The sequence below is a fragment of the Triturus cristatus genome, chromosome 4_2, assembly GCF_964204655.1.
Source record: "Triturus cristatus chromosome 4_2, aTriCri1.1, whole genome shotgun sequence".
Classification (NCBI taxonomy): domain Eukaryota; kingdom Metazoa; phylum Chordata; class Amphibia; order Caudata; family Salamandridae; genus Triturus; species Triturus cristatus.
Window position 1 is genome coordinate 701,259,659 of NC_140586.1, and position 24,759 is coordinate 701,284,417.

General features: G+C 45.6%; 1 protein-coding gene across 3 annotated transcripts in view; it reads left to right on the top strand.

Moving 5' to 3' along the window:
- The window catches only part of DHCR24 (24-dehydrocholesterol reductase), a 132,718-nt gene that overhangs the window by 20,745 nt on the left and 87,214 nt on the right, over positions 1-24,759 (top strand). For all 3 annotated transcript variants that reach the window (XR_014960667.1, XR_014960668.1, XM_085602534.1), the window contains exon 2: positions 5,228-5,383. Coding sequence is in view for 1 of the 3 variants with exons in the window: in XM_085602534.1 (XP_085458660.1) it covers positions 5,228-5,383 (156 nt within the window). In the remaining 2 variants the exon portion in view is untranslated. The remainder of the gene's footprint in view (positions 1-5,227; positions 5,384-24,759) is intronic.

Consider the following 24,759-nt stretch of genomic DNA (forward strand, 5'->3'; position numbering starts at 1 on the left):
CCAGTGCTAGAGCTCTGGCAGTCCCACGACGTCAGGAACCCCTCAGGGCGGCAGCCGGGGCCCCGTGCCGCGGGCCACCCTGCCGCGCCCTGCATGCAGCGCGGCCTCGAGCCTCGGGATAGTCTGATGCTCACAGGCCTAGGTCACCTCTGCACCATCCGGCTGCATCGGGTTCACTCTGGGATGCCGGGTGGCCCGCATTCGTACTCCCCAGGGCCCGAAGAGGGTGCAGCACGGTCGCCAGAAGCCCCAGCAGCTGTGTACCACCTCACAGGAATGCAGAGCCGCCAGGGGCAGTCAGGAAATTCCGGATTAAGATCCTGAGCCCGGAGCTCGTCGCTTATGCGACCTCCATCCTGGGCAGCTAGCCATGCCGCCCCCATCTTTACTTTAAGTTATCATGACATACCAATGTGAAAAGCAGCAGAAAAGTTCAGACAAGACCACTGCTGCCTTTCCTTTGCAGTCCAGGACTTCCCTAACTTCTTCTGAGACCACAACCATCCTTAAGCCAAATTGGCATGAGTCAAGAATGTGATTCTGCTCCAGGTAGATGGTGAGGGCGGTATTCTGGTGTCATTCTAACATTTTAGAATAGGAAAGGGAGTCTGAAGATGGGCCAATAATTATTTTCCTCCGTAGGGTTGAGTGTGGGATTTTTTAGAAGAGGCCGAAAGGAGGCTTTCTTCCAGTCTCTGGGAAACGCACCTAATGCTAAAACCGTGTTGTATGGTTTGATGTAGTCACCTAACTCTTCAAAGAATCTAGCTGGACAGGGATCATTAGGAGTGCCTGACTTTGTGCGACTTAAGATGCTACTCAGGGTATCTTTGGAGATCACTGGGAATTTCTCAAGCACAGGATATTCTACTTCCTGAGGGATTGCATGTGGTGCTGAAAGATAGTCCAGTCTCATTTGAGTGGTAGATAAATAATCTCTACTTTGTTCTTAAAGTTATGCAAGGCTTCCACACATCGCCTGGGTTGGAAGTATTGTTTGTGGGGGGTTGGGGGGTGGGGGAGGATGCTGCAGCTCTGACCTTGTCTGTAAAGTATCTGGTCTTTTCTGTGATTATTAGGGATTTGTACTCCTGTATCAGTTATTTATATTTCCTTTTTTCACCTGCATTATATTCAGACCTCCAAATTCTCTCTTGGCACCGACATTTTCTTTTTAAAACCTTTGAGCGAGGTAGAGTACCAAGGAGAGGATTGGCCTAATCTATGCCTAATGATTGTTTTTGATGGTAAGGTGTCATTTATGGCATTGTGCAACCAGTTAGTAAAGTTTAGCACAGCCTCATTGGGATCATTCACTGCGATGGGTTTCAATTTGTCAAGGGTTTTAAAGTTAACTAGTGAGAAAAAGGCGTCCATTTTCAGCACTGACTAGCACGCCTAAACAGGTGTGTAGGTCTACAGTGGGGATCAGTGTGAGACTATGCTTTCCTAATAAAATGTTTACATTCACCTAACCGAAATCTATGTTTGCTCCACGAGAAACTATATTGCACCTTAACAGATGTGTGTGAAAAATGTATTTGGAGGTGTGTCTAAATTTTGCACGTGTATACATTCTCTTTATGAATATGTGCCTGCAAAAATGCACATCTTTACTGGTCTGTAAGCACAGATTTTGAACAAACCTTTGAGAATCGGCCCCATAATGTTTGTGGGCAAAGATAAAGTTCTAGCAAGTTATCTCATTAACAAGAAGCCAGACCTGCAGAATTGAAGTTAAAGGACTGCCAACCAACAGACATCCAGCCCTTGCTATTTTTTAAAACCACGCTTGGCCTCAAAATTTACAATCTGGTCATAGCTTGTGACTTCACCATCAGACCCCTGCCTGCAAAAGTCTTTAAAAAGCATTCTATCTGCAACTGCGGCAACCCAATAGATGAGTATCAAAAACAACTTCTTTTCCCATCGGAGCTCACAATGTCTTGCAAATAACTACTTATCAGGAATAGCCCTTACTTTGAAAAACTAACTGAAAGAGCAGCAAATCTGCAACGTCTGAAGAAAACAACCTGGTGTTAGATGAATAAATAGGTTCTGCCTTGGAAGAGGCACATAATCTGTACTGATCTCCATCTGGGAAGACCACAGAGTAAATGAATGGCATTGCTGCACTGTTTCTACTTGGCGAGGCCTCCGCGTTCAACATAGTTCAACACCACTCCCTTAACATTGCAGTAACTTGACATCAAAGAATCGTTCTTGATAGGATCTCCTGTTGCCTTTCAAATGTATTTGTGCTGCAGCAAAAATTGCTGATGAGGGGTGTTACCCGGAAACTAGTCACAGGATGCTTGTTTCCGGTCTAGGGAGGACCCGGCTTGGCAGTTCAGGCTGGACTGTTCCCATGAGGAGCAGGGTCAAGACTGATTTAACCCAGATCACTTGACTGGGGTGAATTATTGATTCAGCATTTCGTCCATCATTTGTTGCCGTAGCACTTTTTGCCATAAGTGGGATGGGTATGCCCAGAAGTGGGTCCCTTGCTTGCTGTGCCACTGGATTCAAGCTAGCCTGGCTGATGAGGGGTGTTACCCCCGAAACTAGTCCCAGTATGCTTCTTTCTGATCCAGAGAGGACCCGGCTTGGCAGTTCGGGCTGAACTTTTCCCCATGAGGAGCAGGGTCAAGACTGATTTGTATATGGCTGGGTCCATACTGGGGTGGCATAGAGAGCAAAGGAACCATGGATTTAACCCAGGGCGAATGTTTGATTCATTCAACATTCCATCTATCATTTATTGCTGCAGCACTTTTCAAATTTATTAAGCATAATCTTTAGAACTCCATTCACATGACTACCATTCAACAGCAAGGGAGGAACACCTCAAACATTGCTCCACTATGCTTTGATGTCTATCTCAGCCCAGTATCAGTTCTCCTCAAATTGTTCGACCTGACGTGCTACAACTATTCCAATGTAAGTCAAACCATCCTGAAACTGGGAGTTCAATGGATCTTGACAGATCAAGGTTCAACAAGCCATCCACCAAGGGATGCTGACAAATGAGCGTTACTTTACTTCATCCAAAATTGAGATCCTGACATGCGGAGTTTGGAAGAACTACCATTCCTCGATAGTCTGGACCCAGGAACATGGTGCTTAACCAATGACATTGACAGAACTGAGATCTTGTGCTGATCGTGGATCCAGCCTATCCCTGGATGCCAGAGTAAATCAAGCCATGAGATTGCATCCATTTCCCATATCTAGCATTCCCACAGAAGCTTCAGGATACCATACCACTTGTTCTTTCACACCTTGACTATGGAAATTAACTCTTCCAGGAGCCCTCACTGCCTCTGCGACAATTGCTAAGAATTCAGGGCACTGTAACAAGTGCATCACTCCTAGAGCCAACAACTGCAAAGGCCAAGTTTCTATCCAAATGTTGGAGTGTCAGCTTACTATCACTGCTCATAAGAAGAAACACGTCCGTGGAACCACTTTCTGTATACATGCGGCTAAGCTCTGGCACACTAACACGACAATGACTAGAATCATCAAAAAGCACTTGGAAGGGAAAAAAAACCTGTGATGCCATGACTAGTCTAGATTATGTCTTCACAAATAGATGTAACCTACTCCTATGAATAGAAAAGAGAAACAATTATGCCATGTGCAGTTGGAATGGAATGTGGAGGACATGTATTCCTAGAATTTCACAAATCTCTTTAGCTGGTGCCTAGTCCCAGAAGACTGCCAAGTGAGGATTCAACCACTGGCATACTGACCCTCCCAATTGCTAAAGCACCATCCCCATCATCCATACCCTAATCATTTGCTAGCAAATGTATCTGTTTCCTGAAATATGCATTGGTGTGTGGTGCTGACTACACTATTTAATATGTTTACGGCTTACTATCAATTGAAATAAACTATTTACTGTTTTTTTTTCTTTATTGAGTTTCTGTCGCTGCATTTCTTGTGTTGTTTTCCTTTGACACAATCAGTCATCCGTTACTGATTGAGTGACATGAAGGAAAAAATCAGAGTAACCACGTTGACTAAAGAATGTATTTGGTCTATCATTGCATATTCAAAACCTGAATTGTCTCTCAGTTAGAATTTTGTTTTTATTTCAGTCACTATTATTCATAAAATAGTCCACCATGATCATCCTTTCTGTTTGGTGAGAAACCTTATGAACTAAAGGCCATTTTACTGTTTACTCTTGGGGACAATTATCTTTCAATAATTAGATTTAATAAATTTAAATTTGGAGGAAGATCCATTAGGGTTCTAGGCCAAAAATGGTGGAAATAGTTTCCCCAACTTTTAAGACCAGGCTTTTTGGTCTTCCATTGTAACAGTCAATTTTTGCTGTTCCTGTGTAGGTTGTAAGTTTGTGTTCTATAAATCTAGATGGGTGGAGAGTTCTTCCTCGAGACACAAGATCTCAAATAACGTTGGGCTCAATACAGTTCATAGTGTTTTCTATACTCTCTGATATGACTACTTTGTAGTATGTCCTTCTTTTGGCAAGTCGCCAGCTGAAATCACCAAAGGATAATATCCTGATTTCCATATGTAACTGATGAAAGCAATACAGCTGACCTGTCTGTTTGCCATATGAACTTGGATGTAACTGCATACACTAGCCCTAAAGGAGCCTAAACTAATGTTGTGATTTTAGAGTTTTAATACCATGGTCTCCCTATCCTGCTAGTGTCTGCAGTTTCTGGGACCTGCTGACGTCAAAGGTGTCAACAGTGGTCCTTAAAAGACAATTCCCAGGTGACTTCCGAAGTTTGATCCCAATTCTCATAGATTAAATTGCTACTCAACTTTAAGATGTGAACACTATGTTTAAAAAGGCAAAACTAGGAGGGTCTTTCATCGCCTCCCTGGGGGATCAAACGTTGGTCTGGTGGGTGTTCTGCTTTAGGCATGGAGGGACAACATTATTCCAGATTTAGGAAGCTTGTCAAAACATTTGTTTCTTCCTCTGTCATTGAGATCTGAAGTTCTGTTAGACAATGTATTTCCATCTGCGCCTTCTTGTTTTCTAGATGTGTGCTTTAGAGTGGCATATAAGGCTGTTGCAGTGTAGTGATAGTAAATTCAAATGAACTCAGCAGACACTTTGTACGTTTTTCATAGTATTCATATGTATTAAGAGAAAGCGTTGTTCAGATCAATAAGTTCTGCTGGCATATTAGGATTCTTATACAAGCTAGTTATTTTTTTTTTTTTCAATTTATAGGTTCGCGAGTGGAAGAAGCAAGGGAGTAAAACGCATATGTGTACTGGCAGGCCGGGCTGGTTAACTGTGTCTCTACGTGTTGGAAAGTACAAGAAGACGCATAAGAACATAATGATAAATCTCATGGATATTTTGGAGGTGGATACAAAAAGAAGGGTAAGTCTTGCACTGACTGTAAAACAAAGCTTGCTCCTAGAGACCTAAGATTTGTTTGAAATTGCAAAGGATTCAGTTATGAAATTCTATGGTCGCTTTATCAAATATTGTGCACTTTCATGATGCTGTGCTTCATTTTAACAATTATGTTTTTCTGAATAGCTTTTCCCCAGCCACACATCATCTAGATTCATGACCTTTGTCTAATAAACTCTGCAAGGGTAAATTCTGAAACTGGTGATATAGAAAAGCAAGCATTGGCAAAGTCAATATGTATGGCTTCACTGTTGTAGCATGTCCAGACACATGCTTGTACATTAGCAAATTAAATCCAGACCTAATGATGTACCTTTTATGGATCTTCATTTCACACCGAAACAAAAGCCTTTATTATCGTATTTCATTGCTTTCTGTGACCTAGCAGTAATATTATAAAGATCTTCTTGCCATCAACTTAAAAAAGTACATGGCCGCAGTAGCAGAGATGAGAAGCGACTGGTAGCTTAAATTAAGGAAAAAAAGAGTGGCTGTTGAAAGCTGAAAGTTTAAAAACTTTTGGTCCCGGCAACAATGAGGAGAAACGGGTGGAAATTAGAATTCCCCCCCTTCGAACCTAAGATGGCAGTGCCTAGGTAAAGTAAAAGCCAGCAGCTGTGTTAGAGTCCGGCTTATTGTCGAGTCCTGACACGGAGATAACAATCCATCTCAATTAAAAAAGACGTAGTAAGGAGAAATAAGAAAGCTAAAAAAATATTGCTTTATGTATACAATGATTGCATATATTTATATTTGAGTATACTTTTTATGTTTCAATTTTTTTTTTTTGAAGTTTTACATTTCAAGGCATACAGACAATGCTTGCAATAACAGCGGACCAACGTGGTTGATGACAACCTCCCACGTTTTTGAAAGAGCTGGGATCTTCTTGCGGCTCAACAAGAGCCACAGTTTGTGAAGCCAGTGCTCGTATTTAGGAGTGGTGGGTTTCCCCAAAAGGGAAAGGATTGCGTGTTTTGTGGCCAAGAAGATGTGAGAAGTGCGCTTCCCCGCTATGGAGTGGAGATGGTAAAAACCCTCAGCGAGTCTTCCTAAGACAGCAAATTCAAGGAGCCTGTCGAGTTTGTAGCCCTGGGAGATTGCATGGAATATAGCCTCCCAAAAGGTCACTGGAAGGGCGAGGGACCATAGGATGTTAAGGAGTACCGTTGTCTCCTCATCCACGCTAACATGCTGCCAGGTAGGCCACATTGATAGTGTGCAGGCAGCGTGGAGTGCAGTGCCAGCAATACAACATTTTGTAAAGAATTTCCCTGCCCTGCGTGTGTCTGGCAAAGTCAGTGTTCTGGAGGAATGCTTCTTGTCGTTATCTGGTGTTTAGGGTGAGCTGTAGGTCCCTCTCTCAGTGTAATTAGTATGGTGTTTTGGGTGGTGATGTCTGTGTATAGAGGAGGCAATAGATGTTGGAGACTAGATGCTTAGAGGAGGTGAGGCGTTGGAGGTAATGTTTGAAGGGAGTAAGCTGCCTGGTGGCCCTAGGTTTAACAATGGAGTGGGAGAACCAATGACGGAGCTGGATATACGTGAATCTCTCAGTTTCCGAAATCCCATAGTCAAGTTTAAATTTATCAAAGGCCTTTAATTGGTCTCCCGTAAAGAAGTCCTGGAGGCAGAAGTAGCCTTCCTCTCTCCATATGTGAGAGTCCCAGTGAGGACTCTGGGTTGTCCAGGATGGGAGTGAGGAAGAGAAGGGAAGAAGGTAAGGCCATTCCAAGTGGTAATCTAGTCCCAAACGGCTAGGGTGGCTTTAGTGATGAGGGGAGAGGTATAAAAGTCGACCTCTCGAGGTCTTGGGGACCCATGTGACCTTGCCCAAAAGTGTAGATACCAGGTTCTGGTCAATAAAGTACCAGTGTTTGTTAGTTTTCCCCTTGAGCCTTTCGATCATGTAGCATAATTGGGAAGTCTTATAGTAACGGAGCAAGTGCAGCACTCCTAGGCTCCCCTTCCCTGGGAGTCGGGTGCAGATCAGGAAGGCTCATCTAGAGTTATGACTTCCTTCCCCCCACCCCCCAAATGTAGGCCATGCAGGTGCAGTTTGAAGGCACGCGATCTCGTCTTTGGGGATCCGCAAGGGAATGGCAGTGATAGGAGGAAGTACAGGATGTGGGGTAGAAGGGTCATATGTCATATTGAGGGCCACAATGCATCCCACCCAGAAGAGAGCGATTTCTCCAGGGAAGCAAAGATGTTATGGTTTCACGCAGGAGATTCAAAGCTGAGGGTGGCACAGGTAGAGCGGGCAGGCATCAGAGGTGGATTCCCAAATTCTTTTGGAGCTGGGGGTCTCTAGTTGGCTGAGGTGGGTACCTTAGTTCAAATAGGGATCCCTTGCTTCTAGTCAGGGAAAGGAGGGACACACTCTTAGATAACCCCTGCTCAACCCCCGTAGCTTGGTACGAGCAGCCAGGCTTATCTCCAAGGCAATGTGTAAAGTATTTGCAACCACACTCCCAGTAACACAGTGATAACACCACAAATGGATACCACACTGATTTAGGAAAATAGCGGTATCTTTATCAAAAAGAAATACCATGAGACCAAACGATAAAATTATACAGCATATGCGTATTCGTAATATTTCACTAGGCTGGTTATTAGGCCAACAATCACTTGTAGGTTCTTGCGGTATTAATGAGCAGTTCACGATGATCTAATGCAGTCCTAATGCAATGCTATGCAGTTCGTAATGTAGGAATAAGACAGTCCTTAATGCAAGTACTAATGCGGATCGTCAAACAAGTAATAATGCAGTCCGTAATGCAAGTACTAGTGCGGATCGTGAAAGCAAGTAATAATGCAGTTCATAGTGCAAGTACTAATGCGGATCGTAAAAACAATTCGGCACTGATCGCGGTGCTTGTGAAGGTTTCTATGCCACTCCTGGCTGACTCTCGGTCAGCGGTTGCCAAAATATGCCCCCAATCCCGTTACGAAGGAAACAAAGTGCAGCTCCCCAATCCGACCCCGGTACTGCCACTCCTTGGTGAGTATGGCCCGCGATACTGACTTGAGCGGAGGCTTGCGCTGCAAAGATGGGAAAGGCCAAGAGTGGTCTCGCGTAGCACGCACTCTGCCCCAGGCGGGGACATACACACGCTCGCTGAGCGTTACCTGGGGGGAGTGCAGTCTCTCTCTTCTCGCGGCTTGGGCGTCACGCTGTGCGGCTTCGGGTTAGCGGCGGCTGCTCCTCGCAGTGAGAGTCGGGCTACCAGGCAACGGCCTCGCAGCTGATCGGCTCCCGGCGCGACTCCGTTGATTTTAAGCAAAGGATCCCAGACCCACGATGGTGAAGGTTCACAGGTCTCTCCTTGGCAAAGGCAGGCTCGGGCCGGCAGCGGTGGTTTCTCACGGCTCCCCCTTGGGACGACAGTACGGGCCGATGGCGATAACGATCACAGCACTTCTGGTCATGCTGTCGATCGAAGCAGAGCGCAAGACTGCTCCGGGGAACACGGTCAAGGGGCAATTCTCACGATGGTCTCAGGCTGCAAAAAGCACACACAGACAGCGTCGCTCAAAAACACTTGGAAACTTTTATGTTCCTGAGTTTCGACAACAGGGAGCCAACTCCTCTCGAGCCCTTGGAGACAAGTTACTTCAGGACACAGCACACAGCAAAGTCCCTTGTCCTCTCCTCAGTCAAATCAGCAAACTGCAGGCCAGCCCCAGAACACACAGCAAGGACAGTCCTTCTCTTCAGTCCCTTCAGCTGTTCTTCCTTGGCAGAGGTTCCTCTTGATCACAAAGTAGTTTCAATCCTTTTTCAGGCTTGAGTTCAGTCTTCAGTTCAGGGGTTTCAGCTCTCACATTTATACCCCTAAATGCCTTTGTAGTCTTTGTGTTCAGGGGGCTCTGAGCCCGGTCCAAACCAGACCTGGGTGTCTTCCTGCCAGTGCACACCCTTTTCCTTTGGTAGTGAGAGTCATCCTTTGGTGGCAGCAACACAGCCCTCTTCACATCCAGGGGGCTACTCCTACCCCCCCCCGCCCATCAAATGCAGGCTAGCCTGTTGCTGTCTCACCTACTCCTCCCTGGTGTCGGGACACTCCCCAGACCTCGTCACATCCAAACCCAGACAGTCAGTACACAACCAGGCAGAGGCACACAGGATGGTTTAAGACAAGAAACCAGCCACTTCTAAAAGTGTGGTTTCTAAACACACAATTTAAAAACCCTCTTCACAAAAAGATGTTTTATTAAATTCTGAATTCAGGCACACTAAACTCCATCTCTCCATCTTATTCCTATGGGAGGATATGCTGGAAACATGGGACACAGTATTCCCCATTCTGTCCTATGGGCAAGATGGCCTTGCAACAGTGAAAAACGAATTTGGCAGTATTTCACTGTCAGGACATGGTACACACCTCAGTACATGTCCTACCTTTTCACATACACTGCACCCTGCCCAGGGGGGTACCTTGGGCCTACTATAGGGGTGTCTGATTTGCGTAAAAAGCGAAGGGTAAGGCCTGGCAAGTGGGTGCACTTGTCAGGACAAAAAGGCAGTTAACAAACTGTGTGCAGGACTGTAGTGGCAGGCCTGAGATCTCTTTTTAGGGCTACTTGTGTGGGTGGCACAATTAGTGCTGCAGGCCCACTAGTAGCATTTGCATTACCAGCCCTGGCACACATTGTGCACTTTACTAGGGACTTTACTAGTGAGACAAACATACCAATTATGGACAACCAATTACCATAACACTTTATACAGGGAGCACTTGCACTTTGACACTGATCAGCAGTGGCAAAGTGCCCAAAGCATCTAAGCCAGCAAAACAAAATCCATCACAGCATCAAAAACAGAGGAGGTAGAGGCAAAAAGTCAGGGGTAACCACGCCAAGAAATGCCAGGTCTAACAGTTGTCCATTGAATTGATGTTGCTGTAGTGAGAAACTCAGTGAGGACCGGGAGGAGTTGGGGGGTGCTTATGAAATAATAGGGTGAAGCTGTCTGGGCCGGGGGCTTTAGAGAGCTTGAGTTGGCCTATGGCTGTGAGAATTTTAGCCTCCGCTATGGGGTGTCAAGTTCACGGATGTAGAGAGCTTGGGGAGGGTGATCCAGTTCAGGAATGTCTCTTTACTGCAGGCGTCAAACGTATAGAGCGATTGCTGATAGGACCAGAAAGGCTGGAGCTTGCTCCAGTGTACAGAGCTGGCCCATTTCTCCTAGTACTTAGTGTCTGAGTGTTTACGTTGCTGTTCGGGGGTCATTAGCTCTGTGTTCACTTTGTATCTAGTGAGGTCGCGTGCACTCTTGAGCCTTGCTGCCTCCTGGATGAAGTGGCTCCTAACAACGACTGCCTTGAGTGCATCCCAGGCCACCTGATTTTCCATATCTTGCGTGTTGTTGTGTCAGATGTTAGGCGAGTGTCTTTTGAACTTTTGCTATCACGACTGAGTCACGGAGGAGGGAGTCGTTGAGCACCAGCACCCACGCTGCAGCTTCCCGCCAGTGCTCCTGTGGAGAGCCAGGATGACGGGACCATGGTTCGAGAGGGATTGGGGGTGAGGGTCTGCTTCAACTATGACATGCTCCATGCCTTTTTCAAGGAGAATAATATCAATGCATGCGTAAGTGCATTCCACTGCCAAAAAGTGAGAATAGTCCGTTAGGCACTGGCGTGTATGCCAAACATCTAGTAGTCCTAGGTCTGCGAGCCAGGGTCGCACTTTGCAGACCACTCCAGTGTCTCTCCATGTTGCTAGTGTGATTTTTCTGTTCACGGAGTGTCAGCTGCCTCGACCTGCGGGCCAGTCGGGGTTTGGGTGTCCATGCCTGTTTTTCGAAAGTGCTGTCTGAGCTAGGCCTTACTATGCCCAATCTCTGTGAGACTGGGGCCGCGGCGCAGCCCACTTCCCCGCATTCCATGCCAACTGGCGCCGCAGGGTGCGGGTTGAGACTGAGGGGGTTTATCACTGTGGCCCTGGCAAACTTGGGACATAATTTCCTTTCCATCTATGCAGCTGTGTATGTAAGCGAGGACATCAGGGTGAGCGAAGAGGCACCACTCTGTGCACTCTTTCTCTGGGAATTGGTGCCCCTGCTTCGCGCACCAGGATGGCATTGAAGAGGTCAGAGAGATATTGAGGGACATCAGCATCACAGACAATAGCTGGGATTCTATGGATGTTGTTGCAGCATGACTTGTTTTCTAAGTCCTCGCACCTCTCTTGGAGGCTAATTTGCTGGGCTTCTAGTTAAGGGATCTGTCGCTGTAGGTCTTCGCTTGCCCAATGTTTGTTCAGTCTGCACCACATTGTATCCGAGGCCATCAACATCCCGTTGGAGGGCTCGGAGGTTGTGCTGGTGGTCCATTTTCACCCCCATAAATTCGTCCTTAATCTCTTGGACCATTTGGTGGAGAAAGATCTTGATGATGGATTGGTCGTCGACGGCCGCTGTTGTCCCCACCATTAATGTGACAATTGATGGGAGCGGTGTGGTTACAGGGAGCTCTGGGTGTTACTGATGTTGGGGGCCTGGCAGATGTGTGGTGGTGGGGTGTGGATGGGCCCATCCCATAGGCAGTCCACTCCCCACGTGGAGGGCCATCGGGAATGAGGAAGTCGGGCCCACTGTCTCATAGGCCTGGGACTGCATTGCGGAGGCTCCCATAGGTCCATTGACTCCAGAATCCGATGGAGGATGTGGAGACCCTCTGGGGTCTCCGATGCTGATGGAGGGTCCCCTAGGAATGGATGGGGAGCTCAGTGATCACAAATCTGCCATCTGTCCAGGCTCGAACACAACCCCTGAGTATACTTTTTAGATGTAAAATAGTCCCTGATGCAGTGCAGTGGAAGCCAGAAAGATGCATCCATATAAAAACCAATAGCATGAGGTCAGAGAAAATATTCCTGGTGCCAAGCTAGGGCCCACGCTTTGTGTATGTTAGTCAAACAAATGTGTTGCAGACAGCTGCTCTATCAGGGCAGACCTAAATCATTCTTTACATTATATATATATTTTTTAATTTAACCAATAAAAAAAGACAACTGCATTGGATCGGTGCAGATTTTTGCATATTGCACACCTAGATAAAGGTAACCAAGCACTGCGCAGGGCTGGGAGCCAATAGTATGATGCACAGCCGTTTACAGAGTGGAGGGAGGGGGCTACTCAAGTCAGTAGAATGAAAAGCACTTTCTAACATGTCAAGGCAGATTTTATTTTCTCGAAGAGTTGAGTCTATAACTTTTGAATTGAAGTGAAGTAAGTTTAGGGCTGTTCTGATGGTTACTGTGATATTGTTACAGATCCTGGGTGCATAATTGTAGAAAACCAATTTCCTGTTTTCTTTTTCTATGCTTTTTTACTCTGGTGTGGAGGTGGCATAGCTACGGTGTATGAAGATCTACCTGATTTGACTAGTTTGTCAGCCTCATGGGCAGAGAGGGCCTTTCATTGTGGCCTTGTAGATGGTAAAACCAGACTTGAAAATGATGCAGATATGCAGGGGCCCTTGATGAGTTGTGCTACTGCGTTTTAGACTCAACATTGAGGTTTCTGGGAGGCTGTGGAGCAAGTGTTTCCCATATCCAGATGAAAGAATACAAGGGATTGGACAGCAGTTATGAAATTATTTTCAGGGAGGACAGGTTTCTCTTTTTTAATAGAGGGAGCCCTAGTACGATGCTCTCTTGCTTCTTATTGTTGAACTCTTCCGTGAGGGAGAAGTCAGGATTGAGGAGGCCTCCAAATTATTTCACAGTGGTTGATAGGTGAGGGGGGGTGAGGGAGTTAAAGCCATTCAAGTTCATGAAGAGAGAATAGTGGTTTTTAATAATAAAATGTCATGGAAATCAAATTGTCATTATTTTTTATGACTATATAGTGGTATATATTTTCAAATTGTATCCAGCAATAAATCAGTTGTTGGACTTGCCTGCAGGGTCATCCCCAAACTTTTTGCCTTCACCCTCCTATTTTCTGAACCTGTTTTGTTGGCTTTAGGACTCTGCACACTTTACCACTGTTAACCAGTGCTAAAGTGATTGTGCTCTCTCCTCTAAACATGGTAAAAGGAGCTTATACCCAATTCTTGGCATATTTAATTTACTTGTAAGTTCCTAGTAAAGTGATACTGTGTGTGCCCAGGACCTAAATTAAATGCTTCTAGTGGGCCTGCAGCACTGAGTGTGCCACCTGCTTAAATAGCACTTCAAACATGTCTCAGGTCTGCCACTGTAGCCTGTGTGTGCAGGTTTAAAACTACCATGTCGACCTGGCAAAATCAACGTTTTGCCTAGCACAAACCTTCCTTTTTAATACATGCAAGTCACCCCTAGATTAGTACCTGGACAGCCCAGAGGGCAGGGTGCAGTATATTTAAAGAGTGTGACATTTTAGTTTTACATGTGCTGGTATTGAACAACTCTTAAATTCATTTTTCACTACTGCTAGGCCTACCTTTCCCATAGGGTAACAATGTGGTTACTTTATTCGATTTAATGTGCTGTAACTTCCAAATGGCAAATCATTCATGTTTGGTGTCTTTGGAATTGTAATGAAAAAATCCTAACTTATGGTGAAGATGGATTTCAAATTACAATTTTGAAAATACCACTTTTAGAAAGTTGGCATTTTCTGGGGGATACCAAACTTCGAGCTTTACTTCCTAGCTGCCCAATTACAATGGCTAGAGGGCAAGGGACCAGAGGGGATGGACTCTGGCGACCATACTACTTGATTGATTGCTAGAATGCTAGACCCTGCTGTGACAATCCCTCACTAATCTCTGCTACAATCCACTGCCCTGCAGTGCTGAAAGCGCTGTGTGGCCAAAAAAGTGGAAGCACCTCTGTATACCCCAGCACTGTCCCTGATGGGCATTCCACATGGCAACCCCAAGACGATATTTTCCTCTGACCAGCTGTCATCCTGGACGGAGGCAGGGTTGGAGAAAGTGGGGGACTGCTACCAGCAAGCCACCCTTGCCCCACTTGCAGACCTGGTTGACAGCTTCGGACTCCAGACAGGACAATTCCTGCAATACGGAGCTCTGACTCGTACATTTAAGGGGCTGTGGAAAACAGACGAGAAGAACCTGAGACTTATGCGGTACAGCAGGTCATCATTATCCTAGGAGGAGCTAGACACCAGGTGAAATGGTTTTATGCTTCTTTATTGAAATGTTTCGCCCCCCCCATTACAGAACTTGCGTAATAAATGGGAAACTCTATTACACTAGGAGATTTCAGACTCTGATTGGGGTAAAATGTTGTCTCTTGCAACACTAGGATGAAATATATACAGTTCAAAAACAACCCACATGACATACATGACCCCCTACGGGTTCCGTGTTGCCTATGGAAGTGATATTCGTAATTGTCAGAGATACGGCCATAATGACTCGGATTTCATTCACATGACTTGGAAATGCGCCACAATCAATAGGTTCTGGTCGGTAGCTATACTAATGATGGGTGCAGAGACAGGGCATGCACTAGACCATACACTTTGGTCCTGTCTGTAGGATTATTCCCCCGACCACCCAAACACAAAATAGGCACCAAGTTTATAGACCTGGCGCTAGTCCTAGCCAAGAGAAGAATAGCTCTTAACATGGAAATCTACTTGCGGTCCCACAATTGGGGACCTGAAAAAAGATGTGGCTTACTGGGCAGAGGTGGAAGGGAAGGCACTGGCTAAGGAAGATGCACAAGGACTGAGATGTCACCCCCTGGCAGAACCTTGGAGAGAAGTCTTTTAAAACTGGTAAAACCCTGGGGGGACTCGTAGTGGGACTGAGGAGACTGACAAAAACCCTCACTCGGACAGAAAACAGGAACTGACAGCCTGAGCAAATATCAGGAATGCAATGCACACTGATATAATAGTAACGCAATACACGCTCTACTACCACATGACCCTCCTGAGCATCCTGTCATGCCCTAAGGTTGACCTAAGCAATGGCAACACAGACCCAGTAGCACTCTGTGGAAACAACGAGTGCAGAGGCAGATGGATAGATCTTCTGGCCACCCTGTCCACCACGCAGACCGGAACTGACACCGCAGACAGGAACTGACAGCCTGACACCGCAGACAGGAACTGACAGCCTGAGCAAATATCAGGAATACAATGCACACGGATATAATAGTAACGCAATATATGCTCTGCTACCACATGACCCTCCTGAGCAACCTGTCATGCCTTAGGGTTGACCTAAGCAATGGCAACACAGACCCAGTAGCACTCTGTGGAAACAACGAGGGCAGATGGATAGATCTGCTGGCCACCCTGTCCACCGCCGCAGACCCGGATCCCTCTTCCCCCCCCCCCCCCCCCCACCCTCGCCCCCCCCCCCCCCACCACCCGACTCTTTCTTCTCCTTCCGACAAAATATTACCTCCCGACACCGCCCAGCACAGAGCATTTGTTAGTAAACAGTTACACAGTGAACTATACTATCTGGCCCATTTCTTCTAAGCGCTTCTTTCCTCACACCGAAAGTAATATGTTTCTGAGATGTGAATTACAAGTTTGATATGCTATTATTGCCTGAAAAAACTGGGATTCCATTTGTACATAGTGTACTGTTGTGTGTTGATCTATCTTACAGTTGCTGAACTGAAATGCTAATAGAAATATGTTTAGAAAGTTGGCAATTTCCTACCTTAGCCCTTTGGTGCCTGCAACCAGTCTCTGGGTAACATGACTGGGTGTTGCAAACAGTTGGGCTTTGTGTATTCCTCCTAGACAGCCACACACATTATGAAACTTTGGTGTGCCGGATGGGCCATCCTGGCAGGATGGGAGGGAGGAGATGGGCACAGCCCCACTTACACTTGAATAGGCTGTGTCCTGCTGCCGCACAAATGGCTGCATACCCTTGTAGTTAGTCTGGAGCCAGGGCAAGGAAGGCAGGGCATCTGTGCACTTCAAAAGTATGCCTCTGGAAGTTTCTCCCACTTCAAAGGCAGAACAGGGTATAAATATTGAACCTCATACACCAGATTGTCAGTACACTTCTGGACCTGTGGATACTTTGCCTGGAAGGACTGCTGTGCTACTGAAATGACTGCCACTCTGCTGGACTTCTGTACTGACCTGTTGCCTGCTGTCCTTTTGCCTGGATGAGAAGGACTGGACCTGCAACTCTGTACCCAGAACCCAAGAGTGACTCCAAGGGCTAGTTTGCTGGCCTCCTGATCAGAAGCCTTAGAGACACAACGAGTTTCCAATAACCTTGAACCCAGCACCTGGACACTGTAATCTATGAGGCCTGCGCTCCCAAGTTTTGCCACATCAATCCTGTACCCTTGGAAGTGGGCCTGAAGGTGCTCTGCTAAGCCCAACTGTGGTCCCTATCGGAACTGATGCGAAGTACCGCAAAGCCTCACTGCACAGTTGCCTGCCTCATCAGAATAGACGAGCGACCCAAAGCCGCACCGCACAGCTGCCAGCTCATTGATACCGATTCAAAGCCCCGCAGCGCTACCCCACACTGCTCCCGCAGAACCAACGCAAAACGACTCTAAGCCTTGTAAAGCCTTGCACACATCTTCATTGGAATAGACACCGGACGACGCAAAGTTTCGCAAACCAACCCCACACAGCAGGATTTAAGGTACTGTATTCAGCGGACCTAAATGGGTCCCTGTAGATGGCCCATGCTCTATCGCTGTTGGCCTAAACCTGCGACTTTGCCCCTGTCTTGCACGACCAGATAACCACAGTTAGAACTTCGTGCTTTTTGGCGCTATTTTCTCTAAAACCTTTGAAATTTAATTGCTCCGGTTCCACTATTTGCATTTTTGTCATTCTGGTCTTGTTTTATTAGTTAATTTAAGGTTGGATTGTGCCTGGTCCTGACAAGGATTGTGGTTGCTGCTTGGCAAAGGCTTACACCCCAGTCAACCAACAACCTAATTTCTTAAAACAATGTACAATGAATTGCAAAAGTGTCTTTGTTCGGTGCACAGAAGAGTGACTCACACAAATATTTCTCTATATTATATGAGTATCACAAAGCTTTCTTAATGGATGACCCATATAACAAGTTTAGATACGGATGTAATTGAATTTGCCTAATTAGTCTATAGTGTTGATAACTGGACCATCATCAGGACTCCTAATATGTATGAGCCCAAGAAGACATTGAGAACATTTACCAAAATAAGCACATACATCCCGGTGACGCCCAAAAAAGATTATGGGGGATCTGAATTGGTAGAATGTTTTGACTTGCTTGAAGCGCTGGAATGAAAAAGGGCAAATTGCTGAACCAGCCAAGAAGCAGAGTGAAATGCAAAAAAGTAGGGGCGACCCACATTCCTGTGAGGCATGCGGTCACAGTGGCTGCCTCCAGATGAGAAACCAACAGTGTGGGAAAGAGGCATCTCCAGTTTAAAGTACATGTCACTGAGCTAGGTTTGGACGAGTAGTTGTCTGTATTTGTTGGCAAGTAGGAAGAAGTTGGTCTCAGTAAGTGCTTGACTGTCATGTGTAAATGAATGATGTAGGCATTGATGCTTTGCCAGAATTGAGTGTAGATTGCTTTTTCTATGGTCTTACCGCTGAAGGTGAGATGAGTAATATGCCCGTAGCTCACAAGGTCATCTGGGTCATGAGTGGACGTTTTCAAGAGTGGGAGAATTTGGCTAGTTGTCAGGGCTTCTTCTTCATTGAGGGATTTGAAAAGGTAATGAGTCTAGGAAAATATTCATAGAGGATAAGTTTGAGGTAGTTGAAGATTTGAGAGTGGCGGTTGAAGGATGGCCATTGTGGGATGCTGAGCGATGAGGTAGGTAGAGGAAGGGATGTTAATGCTGTCTAATTCCCCAAATCTATTAGTTGAAGAAGAGGTTGAAGGTGTTTTTATTTGTTATTGAAATGAGGGAATGGTGGTTCTGGGGCAGGGTTAATGAAGGCTTGACATTTTGAAAGGATTCTGCTTCTGGCATATTCTTTATTGATGATGTTAGTGTAGTATTTGCCTTTGTCTGGCAGAGTGAGATACCCGCATCTTTAGACGAGATGTTTTATTAGTATGAGGTCATCAGTGGATCTGTTTTTCCGTTAATTTCCATTGCTGTTTTGAATGACGTGCTTGTTGTTGGTAAGGTCTTTTGAATACCAGAGCAGAGTCCTAATCTTTTCATTTCTCACTTCTGTGTTGTCATCGAGGCCTGTATGCTGATGTGATTTTCCAGACTTGTGTTGAAGTTCAAAAGTAGTGTGCTGATAATGTTGAGGAGGGTCTTCTTGTTTTCTTTGTGGTTTGAGTCAACACCAGTGTCGAAGTCTCTGAAGAGGTTTGTGTGAGAGTGTGTGTGTGTGTTGAACAGATAAGGTTGTGAGGAAATCGGCGATTTCATCTGTGAAGTCTTAATTGTGTATCTGAAGTGAAATGTGGTTGATCTGGTTGCAGGAAGTGGCTTGTAAAGCGTTTCATGGAACTGAGTGTTGTTTCTTCATCATTTATGTGGTTTCCTTATTGTTGAGGGTATGCAGTTTATATTGTATGAGATGTGTGAAGATGTACCTCTGTATGTTAACATGAGTATGTTATTTGTATGCATGTGCATGAGTACCTGCATATTGTATCATTAGAAGAACACACTAGTCAAGGCCCAGATCTGTTGGCCTTTCCAGTGTTTGTTTTGAGAATGCGGGGCTGCACATCTCAGCTGAAAAATTACTGGAGTTCTTTCTTTTGATGGTAAGCATTCATATAGTCCCCAAAGCCGACTGCTTTGTGAAATTGTGAAATTAAAACTATTTTTTTTAGTGAGCTCATGAATGCAGGGTACTTCCAATTCGGTATGTTAGGAATGGAATATGACACTAGTTTTACTATGATGGTGGCCAGGCATATTTAAAGCTCATGAATCTAGGAAGGGATTCCCTTACTGTAGACATTTTTCTTACAGGGAAACACAATTTCCATTTGACTCGGATTAGTTGACTTCTACCAGGAACATGAAGAGATGTGTGCCACGAATTTGTGTTCAGTAAGAGTGGTTCTTACTTGTTAACTTGAAAAAGTTAATTCGTATATGTTTAGCTTATGAAATTTATATTTATGTATAACCGTGTTTGGACCAGATCCTATATGACATACTTTTGGGAAACTAGCCCATCTCTGGTTAGTTTTTGATCCCTTGGGGACGGCTGTGATACGTATTAAGGTATCGGATCTGGAGTTATTTCACCCATAACTCAGCACTAACGGAGAATACACTGGAATGGCATTTGGACTTTCGTATACAAGAAGGATATAACTCATTTTGAATTTTAGACCTATTGATCTGATATTTGAGTTCACAGATACAAAAAGAGATGTAATAATTTGATTTTGCCCTGATTAAGTTCATGAGAGAGCTTGCAAACGAAACGCGTTGGCTGGATGTCTTTGTACTTGTATGGATTTAAAGCAAACAAGGAATAAAACCGATATTTTGTGGATCGTTATGGACTTTAATTCTTTCCTGGTTGCACCTTTCCACTTGTGGTGTTATCCCATCGTTGCTAGGACAAGAGACTTCTCAACAGTCTTTTTTTTTTTTTCCAAGACCTATACTGCTGCAGCACTGGCTGACATTTATTCATTTGCATATATATTTCTGTATGCATCTAAAACCTATAACACAAAGCAAACCAAAGAAGCTGTACAATGGCACATGGAACAGGTTAAACACAGTTAAATATTATCATAGAAGACATGGAAAATAGGCAAGGAGGAGCACATCTTTTAGAAATGTGGTTACTGGTTGACTGGGGTGTGAGACCTGGCCAATGAGCAACCACAGTCCGAGTCAGGGTAAGGCATAAGTAAACCCTAAATTAACCTGTGCTTACCCTCTTTGGTAGCTTGGCACAGAGCAGTCAGGCTTAACTTGGAGGCAATGTGGAAAATCTTTGTGCAACACTTCAAACAGTAAAACTGTGAAAACCCTAAATTAACCTGTGCTTACCCTCTTTGGTAGCTTGGCACAGAGCAGTCAGGCTTAACTTGGAGGCAATGTGGAAAATCTTTGTGCAACACTTCAAACAGTAAAACTGTGAAAACACTGCACAAAAAGATCCCACACCAGGTTAGAAAAATTAGAGCTGAATTTAATAAATTAAACAAGACCAAAATGACAAAAATCCAATCAGTAGACCTAAAGTTATAAATTTGTAAAGAATAAAGTGCAAAATAACGCCTAAAAGCATAAAGCACCAACGGCTGTTGTATGACGTTACAACGCATGCTTTTACCCCGCATGCCTTTACAACGCAAATTTTTGACAACGACTTGGTGTCATGGGTGCGCTGGAGTTTGGAATAGTATAATGTACTATTCCAGCTCCAGTCTGTGCAACAGTAGGGAAGTTGTTGGAGTTAAATCTAACACCTTATACCCCCTACAGCAAGCCATTACGTTGTAATGGCATGCGGGGTAAAAGCATGCGTTGTAAAGCATGCGTTGGAACAGTTGTTTCGCCCTCCCTATTAGTCCAAGGATCCCTAAGATATACAACCATAGCAAATACCCTTGAATGTTTTCTTTTGTTGAAAGTGGAGCAAAACAATAACAAACAACTCTACAGTGCTTTTGTTTTGAGCACATCAAAACACAGAGATGGTATGGCTTCAACATTTAAATTTGCATACTCATTTTCACACAAAAAAATGGAAAGCAAAAGCAGTGGGAACAATCATGCAAAGGGAAATTCAGGTAGGGACCAAGAAAAAGCTAAACCATTTCGGACCATGACAGAAGTGAATGTGAGGGGGGTACAAGGCAAGCAAAAGTACTGGGCACAATGTTGAGGAGCAGGGGGGGATTGAAAGCACAAGGGACAAGAATAGAGAGCACACTGAGCGAGAGAGGGTATGCAAAAGCAAGGCAACCATGATAGGGAGGACACTGAGCAAGGGTAACAGGGAGCAGGGGAAGGGAAAGCACTGGGAGCAATGATGGAGAGGGAGAGCGAGAGCAGAGAGATGATGAGGACTACACAAAGGGAATGCGTGGAGAAGACCAGGATGGCCTAGGGAAAGCAAAAGCACAGATAGGATGGAGCGCAAGGAACGTGGGGCTAACATGGAGAGAATAATTGAGAAGATTGGCAGCAGAAGTGTTTGAGACTTACTCTAATCCCTTCAACAAAATGTAATGGGAACAGGAATGGTACAGTGTAACCGGCCACTAAGTGCCACAGTCTTGATGAATAGGTCATATAAGCAACGGCAAACCCTGAAAACTCATGAAAGCCAATGGCTGAATGGGATGGACCCAAAGTCTACTCTCGCTATTTCTTCTTATTGTGCCATCTGAAGTATTCATTTTGAAAAAAAATTTTTTTTAGAACAATCTATTGAGTTTTCCGTATCAGCACAAACTTGCATTGCGTCAAAGTTCTTTACATAGTACTTCTCATCCGGGTAGATATCACAATCAAACATTTTAGGACCCTATAAATTGTAGTCTACACTACATATCGGTATCCCACTCTCTCTCTGCTCAAGATAAAAGTGAAGAAATAATGGGCCTCGCTAACTAGTACCTTCTCAGGGTGACCGTTTCAATACAACTTCAATTCTCTACTACTCTAATTCAACTCCCTCACCTCCCCCCACCCATCGTACCCCTCCCCCCCCACCCCCCCCCCCCATCGTACCCCTCCCCCCCCACCCCCCCCCCCCCCCAGGCATGTCACTTCCAACTCTGCATAATGAACTCAGTATTCATGTGTGATACGTGGGTTTCACCAACTTACCAGGACTAACAGTGAAGTGGGTTGTGCGCCTCTACTATGCGCTCATGTAGCATGCTAGTGCCAGGGGTGTCAGTTCTGCTGTGCTTGGGTGCTAGCATCTTAATTTCCTAACGCTGGTACAGCAATCTCACTGTCCTAATCGCTTTCAGTGTCTGGGTTCTTTAATAGTCCCACTAACGCTGCCCATGCCTTAGCCGCTTCTAATGCCTTTTCGCTACTCGTTCTCTTCGCCAATTGCAACCTCGCCATCCCAACGATTTCCGCCCATTTAGCTATGTTGGGGCCCTCCTGCGCTTTCCAATGCATCTTGATTTCCCTTTTATCCAGCAATAGACCCATATCTAGGAATTTGCTAGTGATCTTGTTTTTAGCCGTATGTGGAAACCAATGCAGCATACATGGCCCCATCGCCGGTTCCAGCTCTATCCATTACGGCATTCAGCAAGGCCACTACCTCGGTCCAATAATTGTCTAATTGTGAACATCCCCAGAACCTGTGATGGAAGTCTGCCCCCTCCCCCCACCCGGCAGCGCGGACAGTCATCCGAAGCAGTAGCTTTTAATTTTCGCTGGAGTGAGATAACCTCTGTGCAATATATAAGTGTACCAATTGAAAACGGGCGTTCCTGGTGCCCTTCCATGCCCTCTCAACTACCTCAGCCCAGGCCTTATCCGGTATCTCGGCTCCCACATCATCCTCCCATTTACGCTTAAGAACAGTCAGAGCTAACAGCTTCTCCTGCGCCTGTATTGGCACGTGAACGCCTTAAACTTTCCCGCAGCTGTTACTATATATTGACATCCCAATGAGGTTGTCGGTTCAGTTAGACCCTCCTTCCAGTGTCCACGAATAGCCACGGTAAGCGCCGCATGTAGCAAAAAGTCCCCCTCGTAAGTCAAAACGCTTCTGTAAGATGTGAAAAGGCAGCATGTTACCATCTTCATCAAGATCCCCCATGGTAGTCAACCCTTTCTCACTCCAGTCTACCAATTCCCGCCATGTTCCCCCGTGGGGCAGTGCCTCACACATAGAGTGTGGTATATCAAGGGCATATGGCACCACAATTCTTGCCCGTTTCAGGCTCCGTTTCCAGCACTGCCTCGCCGTTTTAAGGTCCCTTGGAAGGGCGCCAGCACTGACAGGAAGGTCCAGTACGATTTGAGAAAGTAATCTCAACGCCGGGGCTCTATCTCTTACCTCTTCTGACAAACGCAGCTGGGCTGCCACACTTTGCGTGAGCCATTGCAGCTGAGCTGCTATGTAATAGGTTTCAAAATCAGGAACTGCCCATCCCCCCCTCTGGCCTTGGACGCATTAACACAGTCAAGGCCACCCTCCGTCTACCGGTGCCCCACAAGAATCCTGTGACCATGGACGTAAGCTGGAATCCAAACCGGCAGGTTCCCAAAGTAATATAATAGCCTGGGGAGGGCCACCATTTTAAGTAAGGCCACACGCCCAGCCACTGATAGTGGAAGTGTCCCCCAGAACTCAAAGCTGACGCCAGGCTTCTTACAGCCCTGCCAATATTGCCCTCCAACATATCCACCACGCCCAGCTCATGCAATAATGCCTTCGCCCCTAAGAGCGCTTGCCCATGTCTACAAAAACATTAGCAAGTCGTCAGCATATATGGCTATGTGGTGAATCTGTCCATGAGCTTGTAGGCCTTGGTAATATCGGCCTGTCCTGGCCTTAGCCACCACAGGCTCCAAGGCCACCGCCAACAGGAGCGGGGACAGCAGGCAACCCTGTCTCGTGCCCCGGCTCACGTCACAGGCATCAGATATCGATCTACCCGTCCTAACCCTTGCCGTAGAGCATTTGTAAAGTAAAGCCATCCATTCTATAAATTTGTCCCCCAGTCCAAATGTAGAAATGACGGGGAACAAATAAGGCCATTCCAGCCTGTCAAAGGCTTTTTCTATATCAACAGCAAACACAGCAGCTGCATCTTTTGGATAACAGTCTGCTTCTAAGATCTGCAGTAGGCGCCTAATATTTAGGGCCGTATTCCTAGTGGGAATAAATCAAGCCTGATCCGGATGTATGGTGGTCGACATGAAAGGCAGGAGTCGAGTGGCCAATATACGACTCAGTATTTTATAATCTGTATTAAGCATGGTTAACGGGCTGTATGCAGACCGGTCCCATGCTGGCTTACCAGGTTTAAGGAGAGGGATGATAACTGCCTCTCTTGTTGACACCGGGAGCAGGCCTATCTGCTTCTCATCGTTATATAGCGCTACCAATCGAGGTGCTAGCTGCTCAGCGTAGGTTAGAGAGCAGGCCTATCTGCTTCTCATCGTTATATAGCGCTACCAATCGAGGTGCTAGCTGCTCAGCGTAGGTTAGATAAAATTCTATCAGGAGACCATCCATCCCAAGAGTCTTATTCCGTGCCATATGTTTAATAGCTGCCCTCACTTCTCCAATCTCAATATTTCGTTCTAACAACTCTGCCTGTTTGAGTTCACGTGTAAACCTACTCAAGGCACCCTCTGTCTGGGTCGTCTTGCTCTTATACAATTCCTTGTAGTAGTCGGAAAACAACTAATTTATACCCTTTTGAGTATAGCCAGCGCCCGCCCGGTGGTCC